Here is a 27,729-nt window from a genome sequence, read left to right as displayed (position 1 = left end):
CCACAAAAGATCCCAAATAGCCAAAAGCATCTTGAGAAAGAAGAACAAAGCTGGAGGCATCATGCTCCCTGATTTTAAATTATACTACAAAGCTATAGTGATCAAAACAGTATGATACTGGCACAAAAGGAGACACACAGATCAATGGAATAGAATTGAGAGCCCAGAAATAAACCCATGCACATATGGACTATTAATCAGTGACAAAGGAGCAAAGACATAGAATGGAGAAAGGACAGTCTCTTCAATAAATTGTGTTGGGAAAACTGGACAGCCACATGCAAAAGGATGGAACTAGACCACTATCTTACACCATACACAAAAATTAACTCAAAATGGATTAAAGACTTGAATATAAGACCTGAAACCATAAAATTCCTAGAAGAAAACATAGGCAGTAACCTTATTGACATCAGCCTTAGAAATGTTTTTGTGGATCTGACTCCAAAGGCAAGAGAAACAAAAGCATAAATAAATAAATGGGACTACATCAAACAGAAAAGGTTATGTACAGTAAAGGAAACCATCCTCAAAATGAAAAGGCAACCTACCGAATGGGAGAAGATATTCGCAAATCATGTATCTTTTAAGGGGTTAATATCCAAAAGATATAAAGAACTCATACAACTCAACAACAAAAAACAAACAAACAGATTTAAAAGTGGGAAGAGGGTCTGAATAGACATTTTTCCAAAGAAGACATACAGATGGCTGACAAGCACAAGAAAAGATGTTCAATATCACTAATCATCAAGGAAATGCAAATCAAAACCACAAGGCGATGTCCCATCACACCTGTTAGAATGGCTACTATCAACAAGACAAGAAATAATAAATGTTGGAGAGGATGTGGAGAAAAGGGAATTCTTGTACACTGTTGGCGAGATTGTAAATTGGTGCAGCCACTATGGAAAACAGTATGGAGGTTCCTCAAAATATTAAGAATAGAACTGCTGTATGACCCAGCTATACCACTTCCGGGTATTTATCTGAAGAACATGAAAACACTAATTTGAAAAGATATATGCACCCCCATGTTCATTGCAGCATTATTTACAAGAGACAAGATATGGAAAAAACCTAAGTGTAACCTAAGTGTCCACTGACGAATGAATAAAGAAGAGGTGGTATATATATACATATATATATATATATATATAGTATATATGTACCTGGAATAATGTATGTACAATGTAATACTTCTCAGCCATAAAAAAGAATGAAATCCTGCCATTTGCAACAACATGAGTGGACCTTGAGGGTATTATGCTAAGTAAAATAAGTCAGACAGAGAAAGACAAATACCGATGACTTCACTAATATGTGGAATCTAATAAACAAAACAAACAAAATAAAACAAAGACAAATTTATAGATATGGAGAGCAGATTAGTGGCTACCAGAGGAGAAGGCAGTTGGGGTGTGGGTGACATGGATGAAGGAGGTCAAATGTATGGTGATGGATGGGAGCTATGTTTATGGTGGTGATCACTTTGTAGTGTATACAGATGTTGAACCACAATGCTGTACACCTGAAAGTTATATGATTAAAAAAGAGAAAAGAAAAGAAAATGTGAAGTTTAAGTAACTTTCCTCGGGTCACACAGCCAATAAGGGTTAGAGCAGGATTTGAACACAGGTAGTCCTGCTCCAGCATCCGTGCTTCGAACTACTACCCTACAGTGCCCTGTTTCCCCAGTTGTCATCAGCCACCTGCCCCAGAAGAGCTAGGCAATTCCACACCTTCCTGGTAAACAGACCCAAAGAACCTCTGGGAGTTATGAGGTGATGGGCATTTTTCTAACTTGCCCATGTTCAGAAGACTTTGTCTCACTTTAACTTCCTTCCAGGCATTTCACTGCTTGGCTCAACACACATTAAGAACTGAGCCCCTGAGATTTCATGCTTGTTAAGCTGGTCATGCTAAAAAGGAAAGTTGCTTAGAAATTTTAAATTACCCATTACATAAAGCCAAATCCCGTAGCCATGCCCTTCAGGAAAGGTGGGGGCCAAGCCTTCCAACAGTGCTTGTAGAATGAATGACTGCCCACGATCCTCCCTGGGACTGGAATCGTGCTGTCACCATAATAGAGAGCCTGGAAATCCTTTTGTTAAACAAAGTATTTCATTGTAATGACATCTGCATTTTGGAAGTGTCTTTATCAGGGGTCAGTTAGCTACAGGTGAATGAAATCTCATCGGCCCAGTTTGAGCAGTAAAATGGGCTGTTATTTGAGAAGCTCCTGAACCCTCAAAGGCAGGAAGCATCACATGGGATTTGAAGGAGGAACCGGAAAGCCAGTAGGCACCGAGGAAGCTTCTCCATGACTCTCCAGGGCTGCTGGGCCCTGCCTATGCTTCTTTGCAGGTCCACTCTTCCTCACCCCTCCTCTGTGCACATGGCAGGAAATGGCTTCGCAGTCCAAAAGTGACAATTTCCCAGCTCTAGCTCCAGAATGCAATTCCAGAGTCTCAGGGCAGAAGCTGATTGGCTGGCATGGGTCAGGTGTCCACTCCTAGTCCAATCAGCTATGGCTAATGGGCTGTTCATCTCAAATAAACGTGGTTCTGTTGCATCTCACTACATGCTTTTTCACTTCCCATTTTAATAGCAATTAATGCCTACCTCATAGTGGTGCCAGTGATTTTTATAAACTGAAGTTCAGAACTTTGCAGTTCATATTAATCTCCACCAAAGAGTAGTTTTGAACCTTTAATCCCGTCATCTCATAACGGTCCCTCCCAGACCATGCGGACCGCAGATTAAAGCAGTAGCTTTCTGTTGTCGGTTCAGATTTGTTGGCAGGAATGTTGACAGACAGGAACAAAGCACCAATCCCAGCAGTTGCCCAACTCCCAAAGACTAATGAGTCATGTGTGATAGAGGGAAACGTGGGCCCCAGCCTGCTGTTTCATCTGAGAGGTCTAAGACAAAGTCTATACCTCTCTGCTTTTAAAACCCAGGGCGTACGTACATCTCGGGGAGAATAGGTCAGAAAGCAGATGCAGGATGAAAGCCAAGTCCTGCCTTTCTTGCACACCCCGGCAGAGGAAGGCAGGCTGAGTCCCTGACGTGTGACTTTTGGTGCTTTCTCCTCGGTTGCCCTTGCAGACCAACCCAGCCCATTCATTTCAGTCAGTGGAAATCAAATCACAGTAAACTGAGGTCATGACGATCCACATGGGAAGTTTCTTCTGCCAGATGTTAAGCCTCATGCCTGGAAGAAAGGATGGAAGGAACTCCTGGGGTCTTGTTAATGACAGCTGAGAAGGAGGGGAGAGGACAGGAGGTGCAGGAGAACTGACAGGTGGAGGGGGAGTCCCTCGGCTTCCAGCCCTGAGGACAGGGGGTACGTGGTGGTGGCGCCAACCACCCGTCCCTTTACTGGCGCACATTTATTGAGTACTTCCAGGCACCAGGTTCTGTGCCAGGCCCTGGGATGCAGCAGGGAACAGGGCAGAAAAGGCCTCTCCAAGAAGGAGGGTGTCAAGAAGAGCCAGCGGAGTGGGGCTCTGGGGGAAGAGCGTTCCTGGCAGAGGGCACAGTAAGGGCAAAGACTCTGAGGCAAGGAGAGACTTGTGTCCATGGAATGGAAGGCTGGCGTGGCTGGAGTGGGATGCTTGTGGAGAGAAGGGTGTGAGGCTAGGCTGGAGAAGTCAGCCGGGAGTTGGGGGGTCCACACTCAGGGCCCTAGGGACACGGTGAGGAGTTAGATTTTCTTTATTCTCAGTGTAGTAGAGATAATGCCAGTTAGAGGGGTTGATGACAGACTTCATTTTAGGTACCCGGAGTTTGAAGTGACAGAGTGGACACGTCTGGGCCGTCCAAGGGGTCTTTGGAATTGGAAGATGGTACCCCAGGAAGAGAGGCCAGAACTTGGCTGATGTCAGTGAGTAGGGCCTGCGTGGGAGCCAGGAGCTGGATGAGGAGTGTTGAGAGAGGATGGCATGGAGCTGAGGGGTTTGGGCTCAACCAGACTTAGGGTGCAGGGAGGAGTGGAGGACGCCATGACACAAAGAGAGGAGCTGTTGGCTGGGGAAGTGGAGAACCAGGAAGGGATGATGTCTCCTAAGCTGGTGGAGGGGGGACTGCTGAGTGGAGGAGCTTTGCCTGGGATGTCAAGCAGGGAAGGAGGACTGAGAAAAGGTTGTGTACTTGGAGAAAGTCACTTCAGTGGAGGGTTGTGGGAATTGTAGGACTCTTATGGATGTGCCAGGAACAGAAAACCACAAAGGGATTGACTTCAGGTGCAGCTGGATCCAGGGACTCAAATGATTGTCATCAGGACTCTCCATCTCTCAGCTCATGTTCCCCAGGTTGGCTTCATTCTCAGCCAGGCTCCCCCCACACAGTGTAGCAAATGGCCACCAACAACTCCACCCCTCCATCCTACCAGCTCAGCAGTGCCAATTTAAAGAGAGCCCCTCTCTCTCCCCGTAGTTCCTTTCACGAGCCCAGCTTGGAAGGATGCTGTCAGTGTTTGCCTAATCTGCGTGGACTGAAGGTGGGGAAAATCAGAATTTTGTTCCTAGGAGAAGGAGAAGTGGAGTCTGGGTGGGCAAAACAACAACTCTGCACACAGGAGCCAAGTTTCAGGGGGTTGAGAGAGGGTGATGGTGGTGAGAGAGGGCAGTCGTGATGAGGATGCAGTGTCTTCGGTGAAAGGAGGGAGGAAATAGGACGGTGGTGGGAGGGAGCCAGCCCCAGGATCAGGTCAGTTTCCTTTTTCTTTCAGGTAGGAGAGATTTATGCATGTCTGCAGACAGAGAGAGGGGAAGATGCCAGGGGGGAAGGAGTGATTGAAGATTCTGGAGAGAGGAGATAATTGATGGGGCCAGGCCCCCGAGGAGACAGGCAGAAAATGGAGTGCAGGGCGCAGCACGATATGAAAGAAGGAAAAACAGAATGTCAGTGTCATCAGCTGCTGTTTTTCCAGAATGACACCCTTAGATGGCAGTTAGCCATGGCGTGGCCGTGAGGACCGGCCACTGCTTAGATGCACACGCCAGGGCTTTAATATTCTACAAGCAGGAGAGCAGGGCCCTGAGAGCCATGCCTCTGAGGGCCGGGCCCGTGTTCTCCGCATGCCTCAGACGCAACTTCGGCTCTTGGAGCCAGTTTAAGCACAAGTAGAAGTAAATTCCTTACCTTGTAATATACCTGGGTTGTTTGGTTTTTTAATAGAATTTGTCCCTGGTTATAAAAATAATACACGTAGGGAACTTAGAAGATAAGGTGTCAATGAAGAAAGTACAAGTCTTTCCTACTCACCACGCAGAAACGATGATATTAACACGTCGGGACATGCTGCCCACACTAGGAGAGGCCGCATCTAAAATGGCCCATCTGGCTCTTTCTTTTCCCATGTAACATTCTTTCACAAGCCTTCCGCCTGCTATTAGGCAGTCTTTGAAACACCCCGTTAGAGTCACGTGGCTGTGACAGCCTTCAGAGCAGACCCTGGGGTTGCTGACTCAGACTCCGCAGGCAACAGCATCGCCCTGGGTCGTGTGAGTTTCTGAAGAGGTTCTCACACAAGCAGAGAGTGTTCCCTTGATTTGCATGGTAGTCGCATTCTTAGAAAATTCAAAGTACACCAAGAAACACTGTGCTCTTTGTAAAACAACTAGGTTCCAGACTCGGGTGACCATAAACAATTTTTTTACCGACCTGAATGGTGCCTGAGACAGGAGAGCATACTCTGTGCCTGGAACCATCCCCGGCAGTGAGGGACAGTCGTATCCCTGGTCCCACCCTTCAAGTGCCAGCAGGGCCAATAGGCACTGAGACAGCCAAGAGCATCGAACCACCCACTGGTTTCTAGAATTTCCCCCTGAGGGTGACCCCCACCCAGCTGAGAGCCACTGGGTGAAACGATCTCTAAGGGTCCCCACTTCCACACACGCCACTAATGGGGCTTCGCCTCTCCTGTGTCCTTCCTTCCAGAAGGTGCCTGGTCCACCCGGACGCCACTGCGGCCCCAGTGGCACAGCAAGCAGGAACACACCTTACGTGAATCGTGGAACTCCCTCACCGTCTTTGACCACTCCCACCGGGGACGCATCTCCAACGTGGAGTTCCAAGGCGACGTCCTGGATGAGTTCCTGCAGCAGCAGAAGAGCAGCCAGCACAGCGACCAGCCACACCCCAGGAAGGAGGAGAAGCCGGAGCCCATGAAAGGACAGGACCACGGCTCCCTAGAGATAGAGGACAGGGGTGACTTTAAGATCCCCGTCTTGCCTTATGGACAGCACTTGGTCGTCGACATCAAGTCCACATGGGGGGACAGGCACTACGTTGGCCTTAACGGGATAGAAATATTCAGTTCCAAGGGAGAGCCGGTGCGAATTGCGAACATTCAGGCCGACCCCCCGGACATCAATATCTTACCGGCCTATGGGAAAGACCCCCGTGTGGTCACCAACCTTATCGACGGGGTGAATAGGACCCAGGACGACATGCATGTCTGGCTGGCCCCCTTCACGCCAGGCAAGTCCCACTCCATCTCCATGGACTTCGTGCAGCCTTGCCAAGTCGCCCTGATCAGGATCTGGAATTACAATAAATCGCGGATACATTCCTTCCGGGGTGTGAAGGACATCACGATGATGTTAGATACACAGTGCATCTTTAAGGGAGAAATCGCCAAGGCCTCAGGAACCCTGACGGGAGGTACAGTATGTCTGTAAGAATGCTCTCGAAGCCCCTACCTGCTACTCGCTGAGGCTCAGAGGAAAAACTAAACTTAGTGGCTAGCCAGTGACAGACATGTCTCTCTCCTTTCCAAGAGCTGGCCCGCTCCTCGCCTTTTGCTGCTGGGTGTGAAAGAGCTGACCTCATTGAAACGCCTCCCCTGGGTACCAGCCTTACTTAGCTTCCTAGGGCCTGAGCCTGATGAGTGCAAGTGAGTTATGGAGGGAGTGCTCTCAGGAGACCCTGTAGGGCAGGGAGGGGTGTAGGATATGGAAGGGTCGGGGGGAGAAGCGAGGCAAGGATATCGTTTCAGGGGAAGCCCAGCCTCAGCCTGATCCCAAGCGGAGCTCTGGAGTGTAAACTGCAGGGTCTGTCCTGCCTTAAGGCAAAGCAGCAGGGCTTTGGAACCCTCAGACTCCCCTGGTTGGGACGTAACTCCCACACCCTTCCAGGAAGGCCCCCTATAAGGATCGGCAAAGGAACTGAATGGGGCACCAACAGCATCAGCTACCGTGCCTCACCCACGCCTAAGAAACATCCCTTATTTCATGACAGACCACAGTGATTCTCATTAGATTAGGTGCCTTCATTAAACCTATGTGGTTCTTATGGTCCGTGAATTCCATTTGCAAATACGTGAAGAAGAATAAGGCTCAGTTACACAAATCAAGACCTGTTAGTGGTTTGGGACTTTCTAGCCCAAAGATTGATGGGTTTAGGTTCCCGGTCTGCACATCACTGGGACATGGGGTGAGCTGACTCTTCTGTCTTCCTGGTACCCCTGTCAGCTCCAGAGCACTTTGGAGACACGATCTTATTCACAACCGATGATGACATTCTTGAGGCCATCTTCTGTTCTGATGAGACGTTTGACTTGGACGTGGAGAGCCTGTGCAGCCTGCGGTGCGAGGAGGTGCTGAGGAGGCCCAGCACGGCCGACGGCCACGGGGAGGAGAGGCCCTACACCCAGGCTGGCTCCTGGGCTGATGACCGGGTAGGACTGGAGGCGGGTGGGCGCCCCAAAGAGACTTCTTCTCCTGACTCAGAGTGTACCAGGAGGAGTGAAGATGCATCTCCTTTAAGCTGCTGGTGCTCCCGTTTCGACATTTCCCATTTTTCTGCTTCGTTTTTGTTCTGTAGGTCATGTTTCGTTCTCTAATTATTTTTTATTTGTTTTTAAACCAAAGTGAAGGAAGTAGTCAAATTTTAATCAAAGCTAGGGGAAATCAGTTCTGTGTCATTTCTGTGATTTAGAGGTTGGCAGTCTCAGGGGAATTTTTGCTTTGGGTTGCATTTTGATCACTCACGGTTGTTTTTGATGGAAGGGCTAGAAATGCTTTTAATAGACGGACTTGAGAATTAAAAGAATGATGATCCTGGCAATCACTTATTGGGCACATACCGTGATCCAGTTGTGGAGCACCTTGTTATCGTGTTTAACCCTCCTGACAGCCCTTGGAGTAGAGATGATTAATATCCCCGTTTAGGAAAGCAAGGCTCAGACAGGCTAAGGGCCTTGCCCAAGGGCACATCTTGGGAGAATAACAAGGCTGGAACTTGAATGCAGGACTCCAAAGTCTGTGCTTTTAATGGACAAATTATCAAATATGAAAGATGACCTTCAGGGCAAGGGTCAGCCCAAGTCAAAGACAAGTAATCAAGGTGAAGAGACACCAGGGTCTCTGGGGATGTTCTTGAGGCCATAGGAGAAAGAGGAGACCGTCAGAGAGGGTTGGGGGAAGAGTGGAAAGAACCAGGAACCACGGACAAAAGGTTCGGACACAAGAAGGTCATGACCAAGGCGGTACAGTGACATGCCCCTGCCCTGCCCACTCAGACAGGCTAGCTCATTGTTGATGGTTGTCCTGATTTTTTCAAAGAAAGCCAGAAATCTGGATTGTTGTGTAAGAATCTCTCCGTTAAGAAATGTTGGCAACTAATTCATGATGTTTTCAACCCTTCTGTGGGCCGCAAAACATGTCCGTGGTCTGGCTTTGCTGCGCAGGCCTCCAGCTGGGAGATGGCCTTGTGGCCTTTCATTCCCCCAACATTTTCCAAATGGCAAAGTCCCTGCTCAGGAGCTCTGATAGGATCTAGTCCTGGGAGGGGCAGGGAGGGATCACTCTCTCTGCCTTAGAGATAGGCCCTCGAGCTCAGGGAGGCCACGTCAGTGTCACACCCCAGCAGGTGGCTGGACTGGAGCCGCCCCACGCCCGCCTAGGTGTACCGGGTGGGTGCATCCACCGGGGGGCGTGGCAGGAGGCTCAGGGAGGGCAGGGCGCCAGGGAAGACAGGAGAAGGCACGTGGGTTCCAGGGCAGCAGCTTTCCGGCAGGCCACTCAGCGTCAGGGGTTAACTTCCGGCAGACGACCTTCCTCTCCCTCCTCCCCATAGCCGGGCAGGGGCCTGGAGGGGCTGTCCCTAGGGGCTGGACTGAGGGGTCATCAGGGTGTCATTGGGTACCGAAACACCATCCCCACTAAAAACTCTAAGATCCAGACAAGCGACTTCACCTCTTTTTGCATCTCAGCTTTCCTGTCTGTGAAGTAGTACAGGCACTTACTTCTACCCTGACTTACGGTGCAGAGATCTAATGAAAAGAGTTTACATAGAGACCCAAGAAGCAGGGTGTGGCAGCCCACCTTGTCTGTAGACCAAGGGTTCTTTATCTGCCTGCGCATGGGAATCACAGAGGAGGTTTTAAAAATGCAGATGCACAGGCCCCAGGGTTGAGAACCACTCTCTACGTTTGAATTCCTTCTTCTCCTTCCCTCCATCCCTCCCTCCCGATCTCTCTCCCTCCCCCCTTCCTCTAGTTCACTACATAAACTAGATAGGGCCCTTCCCTGTTCCAGAAAATCTCATCACCTGAGCTGGTCAGTGTCAAACTCCTCCCCTGCCAGTAAGAACTTCCGGCAAGGACTCAGATGCACTCAGGGTTTCTGGGCCCGCCCGTATTACCAGTCATGGAGCTCCCACCAGGGCAGAAAACACCAGAAAAGACACCGGGACCTACCTGGGGCAGAGTGGGCATCTAGCTGGGAAGATGTCCAGTGAGCTGCGTGGGTATCACTAAAATCACCCCCTTTCCCTCTGCTTCTCTCCAACCTGCGTGCAGACCCCTGAACCAGAGCTGCCCCCCAGCCCCCCTGTCCCTGAAGTCACTACGCCAGAGCCAGGCATCTACCAGGGCATCTGTGAGTATCTTCTCTGGGCGCAGTGTCAGGGGAAGGAGGACCTTCACGGGTCGGGGGTGGGGAGGGAGTCATGGCCACTTGGGACGGGGTTTCCCGGGACAGTTGGGCAGGTTGCACCTTGGCACAGAGACACCAGGTCCGGGGATAAGTCAGGGCTGAAACCAGCCTGCATTGGCGACACAGGCCCGGGCAGGGCTGCATCCCTTCAGAGGAGGGGTCCTCCTGGCAGTGTGCCCCCCCAGAGGGGCACTTCTGCATTTCACACGCAGACGTCTTACGTGTTAGCTGCAGCCCTGACCCGGGGGGCGGCCGTCAGAGCCCAGAAGTTATAGAGCAAGAAGACATAAGAGCCAGAGAGACCTGGGCATCTGTCAGTCAGGGGTTTGAGTTGCCCCTTCAAACTGGACCACAGAGCAGATGCTGGAGCAGAGAAAGTCTGCCTCCTCCTGGGTCTAGGTGGGGTGGGGCAGGCAGCAGGAGTACCGGCGCAGGTGCCAGGTCTTCTGAGAAGCCAGAGATCTGGATTTTTACATGAACTCTCCAGATTTTTCAATGTTGGTGACTAATTTTACAGGATTTTAAAACGCTCTATGAGCCAAACAAAACACGTGTGTTCGGCCAGCCGGCTGCTGGTTGGTGGCCTCTGAGCAGATCCCGTCTGGGTTTCGCTGTGTCTGTTCTTCTGTCTCCTCTGCCTGTGTGCCATTCCAGCCAGTTCCTCTCTTACTCCGCGTACTTCCCACCAGCACCTCCACCTGCATCCCAGGGAATCCTCAGGCCCAGCGTTGCGCTGTGATCTCTCCCACCGGTTCCCTGTTCACAAGGCTCTGGGGGCTTGCTCGCTGCGGCCTCCCCTCCTGCTCTTTCTTTTTTAAAAAAATTTATTTATTTTTGACTGCGTTGGGTCTTCTTTGCTGCGCGCGGGCTTTCTCTAGTTGTGACGAGCGGGGGCTACTCTTTGTTGCGGTGTGCGGGCTTCTCATTGCGATGGCTTCTCTTGTTACAGAGCACGGGCTCTAGGCGCGCGGGCTTCAGTAGTTGTGGCACGCGGGCTCAGTAGTTGTGGCTCTCGGGCTCTAGGCGCGCGGGCTTCATTAGTTGTGCCGCACCGGCTTAGCTGCTCCGTAGCATGTGGGATCTTCGCGGACCAGGGCGCGAACCCGTGTCCCCTGCATTGGCAGGCAGATTCTTAACCACTGCACCACTAGGGAAGCCCCCCTCCTGCTCTTTCTTGCCCCCTTGTGCCTGTCATCTGCCTCCAGTTATCTTCTGAAAAGAAGAGACGTGCCATTGTCACGCCCCCCTCCCCACCTCCCCACCTCCCCACCATCATCTCCAGAACGAAGCCGAAGCCGGAAAGTGTCAGTTTAGCCTCCTCCTTGCTCCGCTCCTCCCCGCCCCCACCTCCCCCTGCGGCTTCTGTTCCCTGCTCTCCATCCCTGCCCATTGAAAGGATGTCGACTGTCATTGGGTTCCCAAGAAGCAGCCTCTGAGCCGGAGTTTCCTGGGGCATATGCTTTGGGGGAGGGCAGGAAGCAGGGCTGGGCCGAGGGAGAGCTGGGCCGCGGGGCAGTCACACCAAGGCCTCTGCCAGCTCCACAGGGAGCTGCACAGTCCCCTGGAAGTTGTCCCTGAGTTGAGTAAGGGGGCTGGGCCTCTACACGCCTGTGTTAACATATCACTGGATATGGGCTGGCGAGGGGCAAAGCCAAGGTTAGCCCCAAGTGGGGGGACTCAGCGGTGGGCCGTCAGCTGTCAGCACTCCCAGCCACTGGGGGGAAGAGCCCTTCAGCCCTGGGGACTGGGAGGTTGGATCTGGGCGGTGCCCCACACTGTCCTCCACGCGCCTTCCTAAGGCCCCGCCTAATCCCATCCCATCCCCAGAAGCCTTCCCCACGGCGCCCACTGAGAATTCAGCTCTCCCTCCCTCACTCCACGAGGACAAATTACCTCTTAGAAAAGACGAAGTCTTCCTTTGAATCCTCACAGCCCCTTACTTTCCAGAACTCTCTCTCAATTACTTTCGGACAACCGAGTAATTTAAAGGCCAACCTAATGTAGTCAAGAGCCTGGTTTGAGGCTTGGTTGCGTATCCCATTCAGGCACCGTGCTGGGGCTTTCCCTCCCTTATCTCACTCACAGCTCTTATTCTCCCCATTTTTCAGATTAGATTAGGAAACTGAGGCTCCGAGAAATTGAGAAAGCCACCCAAAGTCACACAGCTAGTACAAGGCCAAGAACGGGACCAAGCGTATCTGAATTCAAAGCCCAGGTCCTCACCACTCAACAGACTCCCTGAGGGGCTGCCTCACCCCAGAGGTCTTTGGGAAGAGTCAGCATCCCCACAGAGCTGTAAGGTCCTGGAAGACAGCAGTCATTTCTTGTTTAGTCTGGACTCCCCTAGGTTGGTCAGGATCCTGAGGGGCGGGGTCGGGGGGGAACAATGGAACTTGAATTCCAATTGAGTTAAGCAAAAAAGAGCATTTCTTAGCTTATGCAACTAAAAAGATCAGGCGTTGCTAGTTTCCCCATACTGCTGGATCCAGGTGTGCAAATGACATCATCAAGCCTTGGCATCTCCCTGCATCTCTCTGCCCTATTTCTCACTCTCTTGTCCGTCTCCCATTCAGACTCTGTCCACATGGGTGCTCCTAGAAGCTCTACCCGGTAATCCCAGGTAAAAGAACTTCTGTTTCCCCAATAAGTCCAACAGTTGTCCCAGAATTGTCTCCTCACCTGGCTTGGCTCACGTGCCCATCCTTAACTAATAATCACCGTGGCTCACCTTGGCGGGGAGGGAGGGGGGTGTGATGGAAAACACGGATTGGCCCGGCCTGGGTCAGAAGCCCATCTTTGGAGCCAAGGGTGAGGAGTCAGCCTCCCATACAGTGCTTCAGAGGAGGTTAGAGTGCCATAATCAGAGGAAGGGAGGGAGGGAGGGAGGGAGGAAAGAAGGAAGGAAGGAAGGAAGGAAGGAAGGAAGGAAGGAAGGAAGGAAGGGAGGAAGGAAGGCCAGAAGCAGCCACTGTCCTCTTCATCTGATGATTTCCCCAAATATGCTGTCTGTAAATGTCTGTCCCACTGAACCGGCTTCTGACCTTTCTTGGAAATGTTATTTCAGTGCCTTTGGGAGTTTTGCCCTGGAGTAGCGCTCCAAGACCTTTTTGCTGCAAGGAAAGTGTAATTTCTCTGCGTCTCTACTCAGCAGGAAGGCAGAAGAACCTCCTGATCAAGGACCCTCTGCCCGTTTTGAGGCCTGTGATTTCCAAATCTCTCTTCTCTGAACCTTTGGCTTTTTCCTCATTGTATCCCAAATCCTAACCCTACTTTCCCAGCCTGTGCAAATGAAGAGAGCTTTGATAAAGTGACCCAGGGGGGATGCGCTGGGGTTGGTAAATACGGCCAATCCTATTAATGTTTTGAACGGGGATATATGACTTGCTAATTTGCAGATGACACTAATTTTGGAAGTTTTGCAAATATCAGCGGTGATGAATAGGAAAGGAGCTGAGAGAGTTGAAACATGGGCGAGAACTAACAAAATTAATTTCCATTTATATAAATACTAATTGATACACCAGAGGAAAATGAATATGGAACACGGATATTAGCTCAAAAAGGAGAGTAATCACTTTCAGAGCAGCCCTAGATTAGATGGCATCACAGTGCATCTTGCCAGGCAAACAAAGGGGTGGCAGGCTTGGGAGAGTCTGGGGTGCTGCCTCTTGTTTCGAGGGGGAGGTGGCATTTCTCCCTCACAGGGATCCCCCTGATCTAAATCCCCTCCCTCCTCCACCTCCAGGCCTTCTCCATCTCAGGAATGGTATCCACAGCTACTCTGTCCCTTGGGTCAGAAACATTTTCTGTCTTCATTAATTCCATACAGGCCATTGAGAGCCCTGGCAATGCTGTCTCCAAAACAGATCCTGAATCTGTCCACTTTGCCCCCGTTTTCACCACTACTGCCTTTGTCCTGGCCACAGGTATCACAACAGCCTCCTCCCTGGCCTCCCTATGGAGTCCAACCCCAGTGCGCTTTCCAAGACACGGGTCCGATCATGTCACTTCTCGGCTTCCACATCTAAGCCTCCCTAGCTGCCCACTGCAGAGAAGAAAATCCAGACTTCATGACATGATCTAGCCTCCACCTAACCTTCTGATCTCAATTTCCGCCACCTTCTACCTCAGTCACTTGGTTCCAACCACAGATCAAATATGCTCCCATCCCAGGGCCTTTGCCCTTCCTGCCCTCTCAAGCCTAGAATGTTCTTCCAGAAATGCTACAGCATGGCGGCCTCCTTCTTATCACCCAGGTCTCAGCTCAAATGTCACCTCCTCAGAAAGGCCCTCCGTGACCAGCCCTGTTCCTGCTTAGTTAGTCCCTGTCTTATCTCTTTCATTTTTTTCATGGTATTCATCACTCTATGGAACTATCAGATTATTTTTTTGATGTGTGTTCATTGTCTGTCTTCACTGCAGTGGAAGCTCCTAGAGAGATTTTGCTATGTATTTACCCCTAAATCTCCAGTGCCAATAACAGGACTTGGTACCATAGTAGCAATATGTTTACCATTGACTGTGATTTTGGTGAAACTCAAATGATTGTATTTTGATTCATTTACCTACACGTATCTACTAAACACATACTCTTCAATCAATCATTTATTTTTTTTAAAAAAGCCTTAACTGACCATCTGTTTTCAGGCACTATTCTAGGCTCTGGAGATAACAACAGTGAACACAGCGAACAGAGCCCCTGCCCCCAGGGAGCTTCCATCTTAGTGGGAAAGACTGATGAAAACAAATAAGCAAATCAATGTAGAACATCTTGTCAGATGACAAAAATTAAAGCAGAGGAAGGGTCTTGAGAGTGATGGGAGAGCGTGCTATTTGAGTTCAGGTGGCTGGCAGGGCCTCTCTGAGGAGATGACAATTGAACATAGACTCATCATGAGAAGGAATGCATCAGTTAGCTTCTGCTGAGAAACAAACCAACCCCAAATTTAGCAGCTTAATATAACCACCATTAATTGTGATTTATCATAATTCAGTGGCTTGGCTGGGCATTCCTTTGCATCTGAGCCGGGCTGGCCTCTGCTGGCCCTGCTCATGTGTCTGGTTAGCTGGCAGATGGGCTGGCAGCTGAATGACCTAGGATGTCTTCACCTACATGGCCTGCAGTTGGGAGGCTAGCCTGGCTCCTTCACATGGCAAGACTCCAGGTGTGGAAAGAGAGGCCAAACCCCTGTATACATGCGCTTTACAGCCTCTGCGTGCTTCACTTTTGCTTCTGTCCCATTGGCCAAAGCAAATCACATGGCCCAGATTCAGGAAGTGAAGAAATAGACTCCACTTCTGGATGGGAGAAGCGGCAAAATCACACTGCAAAGAGGCAAGGACTCAGTGGGAGGAATTTGTGGCCATTTTGCAGGCTTCTGGTGCTGTGAGAAGCTATGATGTGCCCAGGACCACGCTGGTCACACATCTGTTTCATGTGCCCCCAAGATGCTCAGAGTTACCTTGGCACCATGGAGGGTAGAGGGATCTGAGACCAAGTTACAAAATGTATGTTGGAAACGACAGGGGCGTAGGAGAGGAAGCCACGCTCCAGGGAGGTCACGTGGCTTGGCCTCCCTTCCAGCCACAAGGACATCTGCAACCTCCCTGAGCCGAAATGGGTGGAGCTACGTGAATCCAGGCTTCCTTCTTCCAGTGCTATGGTGCTGGCATTCTGTGAAAGTTGCAACAAGTGTGACTCTTTGGAACACAGCCACCCAAAAGAGTGCTAAAGTAGACCCCCAGTTCTCCAAGGGTAGAAGAGTTCATGGGGCTTGGTCCTGGTCCTGCTGTAACAGGAGACCATTAAGGAAAGAGAAACTCCAGCCAGATATTGGATAGAGATTCATCGGCTTTGCACTTTCTGGGCAAATGAATGACTCACCTGCGCAGTTTTGCCCAGAGGTTCACTCCTAAATGCTCCCTGATGGAGAAGGGGTGGAACAAGGGCAAAAGCATGGGAGTGTCACCATGGGTCACTTCCTTTACCTTGAATCCTCATGATAGTGGCCAATTTGCATAAAATGTCCATTTCTGACCCTGTGGCTCACTGCTGCAGCCTCCTCTATTTAGTTACTTGTTTAATCATTGCATCTGTACTGAGCTCCTACTGTGTGGCAGGTACTGTGGCAAGCTCTGGGGGCACAATGAGCTAGCAAAACAGATGGGATTTCTGCCCTCAGGGCAGATGGGTATTTACCAAAAGATCACAAGATCACACTGGTGACCAGAGCATGTAAGGGGAAGTTCACAGTGACATGGCAGGCTGTGAGTGGAGGCTTGATGTGGTCAAAGAAGTTGGGAGGGCTTCCCTGAGGAAGTAGCTGGGATCTGAAGGATGAGCACAAGTTCGCCTAGGCCATGTGAGTTCAGGAGGGAGAGAACAGCATGTGCAAAGGCCCTGTGGTGGGAGAGGGGATCGTGAATGTGAGGGACTGAAAGACAGTCTGAGTGGAGCAAGGGATTTTGGGTGCCAGGTGAGGTTAGAGAAGTAGGCAGAAGCCAGATGACGAAGCCTGCTGGCCAAGCAGCGTGGGAAGCCACACTAAGGTGTTAAGCATGGGGTGGGCAACGTGATTGATAAGTGGAGAAAAGACCCAGGGCTGTGTGCAAGTTTAAACCACACCGGCGCACTCATCCTGCAGACATTTCCTAAGCATCAACAGTGACCCAGGCCCAAGGGCCGCCGAGAGGAAAGGTGCAGAGCCCACTCTGAAGGCCCTTTCACTGAAGTCTGGGCTTTCCAGTTGGTAGAATGCAGAGGCTGAAGATCACTCCTCTTCCTCTCTCCATCTTGGGTACCTCCTCTGGAACCTCTGATGTTCACGGGACACTTTTCTTCCTGCTACAGGCCTCCAGCTGAATTTCACCGCCTCCTGGGGAGACCTGCATTACCTGGGGCTCACAGGCCTGGAAGTGGTGGGCAAGGACGGCCAGGCACTGCCCATCAACCTGCACCAGATCTCTGCCTCCCCCAGAGACTTGAATGACCTCCCTGAGTACACCAACGACTCCCGGACCCTGGACAAGTGAGTGTCTGTAAGAAGCGCAAGGCTCATGACAGCAGGGGTTTGGGGACCTGATCTGTATCGTAGGTTTCAGACTCAACCATCAACCGGCATCTCCTATTCCACCTTCTCCCAGCCACCCCGTGAGGTCTGGGGTCTGCCCATTTTATACTCAAGGGAAACTGAGGCCCAGAAAAGGGCCACACAACTGGAAGAGGTAGGCAGGATTGAAAGCCAGGCTCTCCTGCTTCCAGACCCAGGTGTGCTTTGTGTTTTCTTCACGGTGCTTAGCATGGGCCTCGCACATGGTGGCTGCTTGTTAAGCCTTTAGCTCGGTGTTTAGGCATGAGGGACCCCACCTTTCGGGGGCTGAAAGCTTTCCCCTCCCTGAGGTCAGAGGTGATAGCTGAGGAAGTCTCCACAGGTGGCTACAGCTGTACTTTCCTCTGCATTTGTCAGATTCATAAGCCCAGGTTGGGTCAAGTCAATAAGAGAACACAAGCCTGAATATAGCATTGATCCACGGGGCCCCAGAATCTGCAGACTGGCACTCGGCCCCCCTGAATCAGGACAGCTGTCAGGCTTAGGCCCTGCCTGGAAGTGCAAACAAGAAGAGTCTAGGGGAGTCAGAGGGATGAGAGTTCAAATCCTGTCTCTGCCCCTTACCAGCTAGTTTCTTAACCTCTCCAATAATAATAGTCATGATAATAATAATAATAACGGAAATTATAACTGCCATTTTTTGAGCATTTATTAAATGCCAGACACTGGACCACGCTAAGCAGGTTGCAGATATTCATTCATTTAAACCTCAAACAGCCCAAAGAGGCCCCCACTCTACAGATGAAGAAACTGAGGTACAAAGAGGTTAAAATTGTCACCCACACTAGTTGAGTGGCAGAGTCGTGATTTGAGCATGGGTCCATGGGAGACCAACACCCATACATTTAACCACTAAGTTATGCCTCAGTTTCCTTATCAGTAGAATGGGGACAATAATTCCCGTGGCTGGAGGGCGGGAGGGGAATTGCCACATCACAGCTGCGCCCCGTCCCTGGCCCAGAGCGTGTGTGGGGTCCATGGTGGACTCCTACCTGCTTTCCTCTAAGGTGCCCCTTAGCCGCGGCCCTCACGGCCTGCTGTCAGTGCCTGCTCGCGGGCCGTCTTGGCGAGTCACACTGCTGCACACTGTGGTCCCCGCTGCCGACTGTAAAGGTGATCAGCTCATGGCTGGCCCTGCTTGCTCATCCACACCCACCCTCTACCCAGATAGCGTCGCAGCAAATCCCGGGTCTGATAGTATTTCATCTCTACCTATTTCAGTATGTAGCTCTAAACAATAAGGACTTAAACATAATCTGAGTACCACTACTCCAGCGAAATAATTAACAGTCATTTCTTAAATTACTAGATATCCAGCATGTTTCTATTTCCCTGACCATCTTTTTCCCCCTTTTATAACAGTTTGTTCCTTGAATTGACATCCAGGTAAGGTCCATACATTGTGATTGGTTGTTATGCCTCGTTTTAAAAAAATTGGGGGGGAATTCCCTGGCAGTCCAGTGGTTAGGACTCCACAACTCCACTGCAGAGGGCCCGGGTTCGATCCCTGGTCGGGGAACTGGGATCCCGCAAACTGAGTGGCACGGCCAAAAAATAATTTTTTTTTTTAATTTTAAAATTTTATTTATTTATTAAAAAAAAATTTTTATTGACATATAGTTGATTTACAATGTTGTGTTAGTTTAGGGTAAGCAGCAAAGTGATTCAGATACATATATCTATATATTCATATTCCTCTTTTAGAGTCTTTTCCATTACAGGTTATTACAAAATATTGAGTAGAGTTCCCTGTGCTACACAGTGGGTCCTTGTTGGTTGTCTATTTTATATATAGTAGTGTGTATATTTTAATCCCAAACTCCTAATTTGTCCCTCCCCCGCCTCTTTCCACTTTGGTAACCATAAGTTTGTTTTCTATGACTATGAGTCTATTTCTGTTTGTAAGTAAGTTCCTTTGTAGGTTGATATGTCTCTTAAGCCTCTCATAATCTCTAAGTTCCCTTCCATCTTTCTTCTTTTTTTCCTTATAAATTATCTGTTGAAGAAACCAGGGTTTTTGCCCTGTTGAGTCTGGATTTTACTGGCTGCATCGCTATGGTATCGTTTAGCCTGTTCTTCAGGCCCCTGTATTTCTTGTAAATTGTTCACCAGATCTAGAGGCCTGATCAGATCGAGGTTTGACCATTAGGGCAAGACATAACCATCAGGGCGTGGATGTCACTGTGTATTCCCTTCAGGACTCGTGGAATATCTGGTTGTCAGGCTTTTTGTGATGTTGGCAGCCAATACTTAGTGGGTAGATCTGTTATACTCTATTGGGGGTTGTGAAACAGTGATACACTGATCCTATCACTCTTCTTTCGTCAATAAAGGGAAAATTTCCCTCAATTATTTGGTTACTTTGAGGTACAATTCAAACAGGAAAGACAACCTAAATGTTTGATTCTTTCCCTTTATTTTTCAGTTTTCAAAAGAGCAAATTGTTTCTCTAGCATCCTTTACAACATTTGTTTGCTTTTGACTACCATAAACACATGGATTTCAACCTACTGTGTTTGAAGGGTTTCAATCTATTACTGTTTTTATCCTATTGATGCTCAAATTGATCCCTCTTTGGACATTGGGACCTCCCAAATCCTTTTGTAAAATAGTAGTCTCTGAGAGCTGCCTTGCTTTCTGATGTGACAAGGTAGTCCAGGTTCCTCTTTTATGTGTATTGTCCCAGGCATGGAATCAGCTATTTCTCCAAGAAGCCCAGGTTCCTTCTAGTGGGAAATGGTATTTAGAGACCGTAATCTAGCCACTAGGGATGCTCATTGCTACTGGGTCAATCCTTGTTTCTAGGCTTTTTTTGTGGACAGAGCTAGGAAGTATCATTTAGATATTCTTGAGGGTGTCTAACCCTTCACTGTCAGCTATAAACGCTTCATCAGTTCTCTCCACTCTCAGAATTGGGCAGTAGTTTTGCTTTGGAGGTGGCACCATATCTAGGACAGAGAGGTAATTGCTTTTGGAAGGAAACAGAAGGTTCTCTAGCTTTAGACCTCAGTCAGCTTAATTCCACAAACACCCCAGGGTTAAATTGCTGAATTTCCTCAGTTTTAAGAGGCCAGTAATTGTAAGACACACCATCCATCAATTTAATAACAGCCTTTTAGAGAAAAAAAGAAACATTACCTCCTTGGATGAACACTTCGATTGTAAGATTTATTCCAAGTCCAAAACTGCAAAATGTAAGAGGAAAAACATAAAGTTTATTTTAAAATCTAGGAAACGTGGGGCCTTCCCTGGCAGTCCAGTGGTTAAGAATCCGTGCTCCCAATGCAGGGGGCATGGATTCGATCCCTGGTCTGGAAACTAAGATCCCACATGCTGCGCCACCAAAATAAATAAATAGAATGTTTAAAAAAAAAAAAATCTAGGAAATGTGGCAGCAGCCTGTGTCCCTCCCAGGGCAGCAGCTTCAAAGTCACCAGGAAAATGGGAGGGTGAGGGGAGGGGGTCGCCCAAGAGGCTGAGAGTTGGGACCCTATCTCCAGGGCCAGGCCTCTCAGTGGTAGTGAGATCAGGGCTGGAGTCTGGGCTGAGGTGTGCTGGGCAGAGTTGGGAAGGATGAGGCAGGATGTCCCAAGCAGGAGAACTAGAAACTGGCCAGGATGGGACTGCAGGGTGGTGACAAGCTCTTTTAGAACATGAGGGTGCTGGGGGCTCCCTCCCAGTAGTGGCGGGCTGCCCTGGGATACCCAGGCTGGGTGACTACAGGCCAGACCATCTCCCCCCAGAGGCACCTGCCCCTTCTTGTACTTGTCGCACGCCAGGAGCTTCCAAGTTCACCCTGGTGCTTTAGTATCCTTCTCCCCCAGCACAAGAAAGAAGGAATAGAATTCTTTCAAAATGTACCATGGAGTCAATACATCACTTTATAGAAATTTGGGAAAATAGAAATAGTCACCCCCCCATCCCCTCTGATAGAAATAAATCTTTCACTTTTGCATAATCTCTCCTGGTCCTTGTCCTCATTTTACAGCATTAAAATCAGTGCCCCTGCCATCCCACAGCCTGCCTTTTCCCGTTACTGAATCATCCTTGTGATTATCATTTTAACTACCGTACAGATTTACTGAACTTTTCCCTATTTTGAGACCTTTTAGGGTTTGCTTGTTTGTTGCTAATGTAAGTAGTATCTTGGTGCAGATAGCTTTTTGACATGTTGAATAAATTTTTCTTAGGGGGAATAAATTCTAGAAATGGGATCGCTGGGTTAAAGGGTCCTAAAAAATAGCACACATCCCCATCCCTGTTTTGAAAACCTTGATGATTGCTTCACTGTACCTTTAACAGCACAGACTGTTATTTTTCCCCCTTGTTTTCCTATTTTGTCTAACTTCACAGGTGAGAGATGGCTCCTCACTGTTTCTTTAATTAGTCTCACCTCCCCTTAATGAGCCGGATCCAGCCAGGCTCGTGCCAGGCAGGGGCTGCCATGGGGAGAGGAGTGGGTGTAGACCCTACACTGTGAGTTCTCCCAGCAGACGGGGCTGCCCCCATCTCTCCGCTCAGGTTAATCGATGGAGCCAACATCACGATGGAGGATGAGCATATGTGGCTGATCCCCTTCTTTCCGGGGCTGGACCATGTGGTCACAATCCACTTCGACAGAGCAGAAAGCATCGCAGGCCTGCGCTTCTGGAACTACAATAAATCTCCCGAGGACACCTATCGAGGGGTAAGCCGGGCAACAGCAGCCGCGCTCAGTCCACTGTCAGGGAAACAGCACCTTGATGAATGGCTGGTGTGGCTGCCAGAGAGGAGCATAAATCCTTCAGAACTTTCCAAATGAAGCTGGGGGAGGTTACAGCCAAGGAGAGAGAGCTGCTGCTGTTTCCTTCTTCTGCAAACAGCAAATGCAGGCTAAAGAGCCCAGGGCAGACTCAGAGAACTGCAGTGCCTTGTCTCTTCTGGGGGTTCAGGGGTCCTCAGCAGGCCCAGCCCCCAGCTCACAGTGGTCGGTTGCAGCCCTGCTGTTCACTGAGCGCTTTGGGGGCCAGGCCCGGGCTGAGGGGTTCTCATGCCTTTGTCATTTCATTGGACCCGCATCCCAGCCTCTGGGAGGCAGGTGTTATTACCCCCATTTTTCAGGGTATTGAAAACTGAGGTTCAGAGAGGTCCAGTCACTCGTCTTAGGTCACACAGCTAGAGGCCCAGTCCACGTCTGCTGAGCTTGGAGCCTACACTCTTAATTTCTACGCTATGTTCTTCTCCTTCTGGGTGTGAAAAAGCAGGGGCCTCTGTTGGCATGTGGAAAAGAGCATCAGAAGTGCCCCCTTTCATGGGCTTTTCTGACCTGTGTGACCATGAACCATGAGACTTTTGTCCCCTCCCACTACATGGAAGTGATGATGACAAGGTCACCTAAAATATAGCAATGCAGTTAGGGCCCTAAATGCACAAGGCTCTGTGTCTGAATCCCCCCCTCTGACCCTTACCAGCTGTGTGACCTTTGGCAAGTGGCCCGGCTTCCCTGGACCTCAGTTTCCTCTTCTGTAAAAGGAAGAGGAGGAGGAGGAGGAGGATACCTGCCTCTGGCCCACGGAAGTTGACAAAGCCAGGACCCGGCCTGTGAGGATGCTGTGAACCCAGGTCTGGGTCCTCAGTACATCCAGGGACTTAAGACTGTGGTGGTTTATCACAGCGGAGTAAGCAGCCCCCAGCCCCCCGGCGCTTGCCTTCAGGAGCATTGGCTCCCCTGAATGTGCAGTTTACAAACCCTCCCCAGGCCGCCCTGGTGTCTTTGTAAGCGTGCTCTTGGGTCGAGCGCAAATAAAATGTCAGCTATACTGGCGTTAAAGAAACATTCTTTTGCCTCAACTTGTCCCTCTGGGCCTTTCCCTTCCCTTGAGTGAATCCCTCTTTCCAGTTGAGCTTCCACGACCTGGATTTACCGCCTGGAAACGTTGGGCCCGGAGCCCCTGCTTCCCAGGTCTGGCCCCCACCAGCCTTGGTGCCAGGATGAATGGCCACCATGGAGGGCGGATGAGTGCCATCTGAGAGGGCGATCCCAGGGCGCAGAGTAATGGCAACTCTGGCCCCTCCCTCCCCAGGGAAGTGCATCAGATGCCCACCCCACAAGGCACCACTGGGCACCCTGGCTCTGAGCCCCTGGCATGAGGTTAGAGCCAGGCCTGGCACTCCAGGAGGTGGGCTTCACACCCCTCCAGTGTGTCCTTGGGCAAATTGGTTAGCCTCTCTGAACTCTAGTTTCCTTAGCTATAAGATGGAGGTGATAATAAAAGCTCCTTCTGAGGCAATGAACCGGGGTCTGGGGAAGTCAGAGATGCTCCCAGGAGGTGGTGGTGGCCCTAGAAGAGGGACAGGGACTTCCTGGACCTCTGCTTTGCTCTGTTGCCAGCTTCACTTCAGGTGGCTTTCTCCTCCGGGCCAACCCTGGCAGCTCTGGGCTTGCATCCTGCATGCTCCAAGTCTAGCAGAGCAAGCCAGCAAAACCCTAAGAGCCACGTGGCTCTTGCATACACATGGCCAGTGGGTGACAGTTCTCTGTTTGGCCAGGCCTGAGTCACAGGTCCAGCCCTGGGGCCCAGGCAAGAATTAGGCTTAACGAAAGCAGAGTGGAGGTGTAGTGACAGCTTTGGGGTTGCCATTTCCCGCCCCTCTACACCTTTTAGGTTTATGCACCCTGTGACTGACTGACTGAGTTACGGGGGCTGCCTAAATGCTGAAGGGTGAAGAGCCCCAGGGCACATTGTTATCCATGAGACCCAGGACAGGGCCCCTTCCTTTCCTCACAGAGAAGCCCTCTGTGTCTTCCAGGGTGAAACACCACCAGTTTGGTCAGCAGCTGGCTGGGCTGCTAACCATGAAGGTGGAGTGAGGTGCCAAGGAGCCCTGATTCCAAAATGTGGAGTCAGAGAGGGTACTGGCTTAGCCCCCTCTCTGCTCCCCTACCACCGTCCTTCCCCCGGGGAGCAGAACTGAGCCACCTCAGATCCTGCCATTAGGCTTTGACATTTACTGGCAGATCCTGGCCACCCGGCTGGCAAAATCTGGCCTATAACAGGGGGCCATGGTGGCCCAGATCCAATCAATTCAGCAAGCTCCTACTGTGTGCCAGGCCCAGAGGCGGATATAGAGATAATCCAGCTGGGGTCTCTGCCATCAGGGGAGACCCCGAAACCATGGAGGACACAGCTAGGGAATACATGCCCTTAAAAGGACAAGGGCTGTGAGAAGGAATATCAGGAAGGGGCCCATTTCTGTCACAGGGGAAGGTGCTAGGAGCAGAGGTGAGGTATGAGCCAGGGTTTGGAGAAGGATCAGTCTAGGCTAACACTGGTGCAGTGTGTACTTTGTGCAAGGCACTGTTCTGTTCTGGAGACTTTATATAAGTCAGCACCTCGTTGAGCCCATTTAACAGATGAGGAAATTGAGGCAGGGAGGTCAAGTAACTTGCACAACTACTCATGGTGGATCTCAGAGCAGCTGAGTCCATGCCCTTGACCACCATGTCATACCTCCTCAGGCTACTGCAGCTGAGTAGACCAGGGAAGGTCTGTACGTGTCCACCGTGGCTGGGGCCTCACCTGCCTGCTCCCCTGCTATCCGTCCAGCGCCCAGCGCAGAGTAGGGATGGCACTGGAAAGGGGACCCGGGCCAAGTGGTTCTGGTCTGGGAGAGAGGCCTGGGGGCTCTGTGAAGGCCCCCAGTCATACATGCCAGCTGCCAGCAGCACCAGCCACGTCAATGCTCACAGCCCTCCTCACACTGGCTCCTGCTCTTCAGGCTTGTTATTTCTTTTGTTTCCTAGGCCAAAATCGTCCACGTCTCCCTGGATGGCCTGTGCGTCTCCCCTCCTGAGGGCTTCCTCATCCGGAAGGGGCCGGGCAACTGCCACTTTGATTTTGCTCAAGAAATCCTCTTTGTGGACTACCTGCAACCCTGCCCGCTGCCCCCACCTGCCCAGAGGTGAGGGGAGTGGCTCCATGAATGGTCCCTCCCAGCCCAAGGGCGCTGGCTTTGCATAGTGCTCTGAAATGTGTACCTAAAGGGTTTTGAAATGATGATCAAACACATTGCTTTTCAACTTGGTTGTTCTCGAAAGCTTAGCCAAGCCTCTCCGGAAGCCTGGGGGATGTACCCACCTTGTCTGGGGATGTTTGGGTTTCTCACAGTCTGGAGTGCTTGAGATTTTAAATGCTCCGTTGTGCTTCCTGCTGGGAAGAGAGGCTCAAACCTGCCTAGATTCCAGAAATGCCTGCTGGCCAGTTCGGGGAAGGGCCTTCCTCCTCTTGTTTCTGTATTCCTGATTTAGAAAGATTCAAAGAGAAAAATAGAGCCTAACATTTCATGGATTCACTGGGATTGCTTGGCCCGTCTCAGATGCATTAAGTTCATAACAATTTGTAAATGCCACGTTAAGTTTATTCATTTAAAGCCCCTGATGTCCAAGTACCAGAGGCCAAGCTCTCAAAACAAAATGAGTTTCCCTCCACTGTAGCTGGGATCACTCCTTGGACCAGATACTGGGAATAGTCACTTAATTATAACACTGCCCTTGAAACTGAAGAAAACCAGGCCAGGGCTGGAGGGCACTGGCTGTGGACCAGGGAGAGAAGCCCTGCGGGGAGGAGTCCGGAGGAGGAGAGAGGCTCCCTCCCGTGTGCCTGCTGTGCACCAGATGCTTTGTAGTCATCCTTCAGGGAATCCTTCCAACCACCCTTTGAAGCAGGGATTGTTAGGCCCATTTCACAGATGTGGGAACTGAGGCCCAGGCGAGTGAAGCCTCTTGCTCAAGATCATGAAGCAAAGACTTCAGGGCTCTCCCCACCTCCCTGCCTCCTCTCCCTGCCTGCCTCCCATCCCACCCCACACTTCAGCCCGTCTGGCTGCTTTCTGGGACAAACATCAACTGTCCAGCCCCGTCCCACCTCAGGGCCTTTGTTCTGGGTGCTCTTTGGCTTGGAAGGCTCGGCTCTGACTCTTCCCATGGCTGCCTCCTCCTTAGCTCAGACATCACCTCCCTGATTACCGCCTGGGGTAGCCTGCCCCCTCCCAGCACTCCACCCCATCAGCCCATCGTGGGTCTCACTCAGCTGTCAGAACAGTGTGGACTTACCTTGTTCATGAAGGGGCTGAAGTTGGGTGGGGTGATTAAGAGTGTGGACCCTGGAACCAGACAACCTCAGGTGACATCCCACTTCTGCCACCTCCCAGCTGTGTGACCTTGAGCAAGTGACTTCACTTCCCTGTGCTCTAGTTTCCTCACCCACAACCCAGGGATGTGAGAGTACCCACCTCCCAGGGTTGTTTTGAGGCATGCGAGTCAAACCCAAGGTGACGAGCCTCCCCCAGTAGATGGGAACTCCAGAAGCTTGTCTGTCCTTCCCCCACTGCCTCCTCAGGGGATAACTGACCAGCGACTCGGGCCACTGCAATCCTCTGCTTCCTGGTGCTGTTTTATGTTTTTTCAGACTGGACACAAAGAGCCTGGAGCGGGCGAGCATGGACTATGAAGCGCCCCTGATGCCCTGTGGCTGTATCCTCCTCCACGCGCCTCACATCCCCGGCACTGGGTCTAGGCCCAGAGCCCAGGGTGAGGGCGGGGCCCTGCGGTGGGGTCTGGGCCTCAGCTGCTGCCCTGGGTTTCAGCCAGGCCACAGCCAAGGCAGCTGGAGCCCATGCAGGGAAACTAAGGGGAGGATGGGAGAGCTCCTGGGTCCTTGGGGACACTGGGTGCTGCTGGGACCGAGGAGTTCCAGGCCCCGCCCCCCTGGTGGGCTGAGGTTCAGGAGGCAGCACAAAGGACTGTAGCTGGGAGGGGCCAGAGAAGCTGGAACCGACCCGGGGACTGGGCTGGGGTCTCTCCTTGGAACCAGGCAGGGAGGAGGTGAAGAGAGAAGGAATCATAGCTCAGATGTGCTGGACCGTTTCTGCCTCCTGGCACTGTTTGCAGTAGGTCGCCTGTATGAACCTCCTGTGTTAGCCCCATGAGGTGGTACTGCATCCCCATTTCACAGCTGAGAAAACTGAGGCACAGAAAGGTTAACTAACTTGCCAGGCCACCTAGCCGGGAAGGGTTAGGACCGGGTTAGTGAACACAGACAGCCTGGCTCTCTCACTAGCCTGTTCTCCCTCTGGCTTTATCGCCTGGGGACCACGCTACCACTTCTCAGGCTTCCCGGCCTGCCTGCTCCTGGGGATACTGGGAGACAGTGGGGGACAGAGCTGAGGAAGGGCTGGATGCCTGGTTGTCTGTGTGAGGCGCAGTCAGCAATGCGGGAGTTGTGGGGGGGAGGTCACCCTGCCAGGGCCCATCCCCCCAATGCTGTGATGCTTCCGCATCCCCCCTCCCTGTTCACGCCCTGCACACTTGAAACGGGTGGAGCAGGGAACAGGCACTCTGTTCGTGTCATTTTACAACCAGGGAAACTGAGGCAGGAGGTAGTTTGAGGCCTGGTCACTGCTCTAAATACTGAGTTTGTGACAGATGCGTCCCCATCCTGCCAGCTCCCTGGAGCGCACCCTCCCGACCCGTCCTCCTACCTCCTGGGGCCTGGAGAAAGCTTTTGAATTCTTAAAACACACATACACACATTAATATGCAGTTTAAATTAAAGAAAATTTCATGCCACATACATTTTGATTGACTTCAGTCTCAAAGGAAAAAGAAATCATTGTTTTCTCTCGTTCATCTCTAT

At 50.8% G+C, this 27,729-nt stretch overlaps 1 protein-coding gene across 1 annotated transcript in view; it reads left to right on the top strand.

Annotated features, from left to right (window-relative positions):
* Positions 1–27,729, top strand: part of KATNIP (katanin interacting protein) — a 176,864-nt gene that overhangs the window by 141,718 nt on the left and 7,417 nt on the right. Inside the window, exons 15-21 of the mRNA XM_055089749.1 lie at positions 5,947–6,672; positions 7,482–7,687; positions 9,812–9,890; positions 16,798–16,975; positions 21,578–21,743; positions 24,840–24,997; positions 26,503–26,567. Of these exons, the coding sequence (XP_054945724.1) occupies positions 5,947–6,672; positions 7,482–7,687; positions 9,812–9,890; positions 16,798–16,975; positions 21,578–21,743; positions 24,840–24,997; positions 26,503–26,567 (1,578 nt within the window). The remainder of the gene's footprint in view (positions 1–5,946; positions 6,673–7,481; positions 7,688–9,811; positions 9,891–16,797; positions 16,976–21,577; positions 21,744–24,839; positions 24,998–26,502; positions 26,568–27,729) is intronic.

This window comes from Physeter macrocephalus, chromosome 14 (assembly GCF_002837175.3).
Source record: "Physeter macrocephalus isolate SW-GA chromosome 14, ASM283717v5, whole genome shotgun sequence".
Lineage (NCBI taxonomy): Eukaryota > Metazoa > Chordata > Mammalia > Artiodactyla > Physeteridae > Physeter > Physeter macrocephalus.
This window is presented reverse-complemented; position numbering and strand designations above follow the sequence as displayed.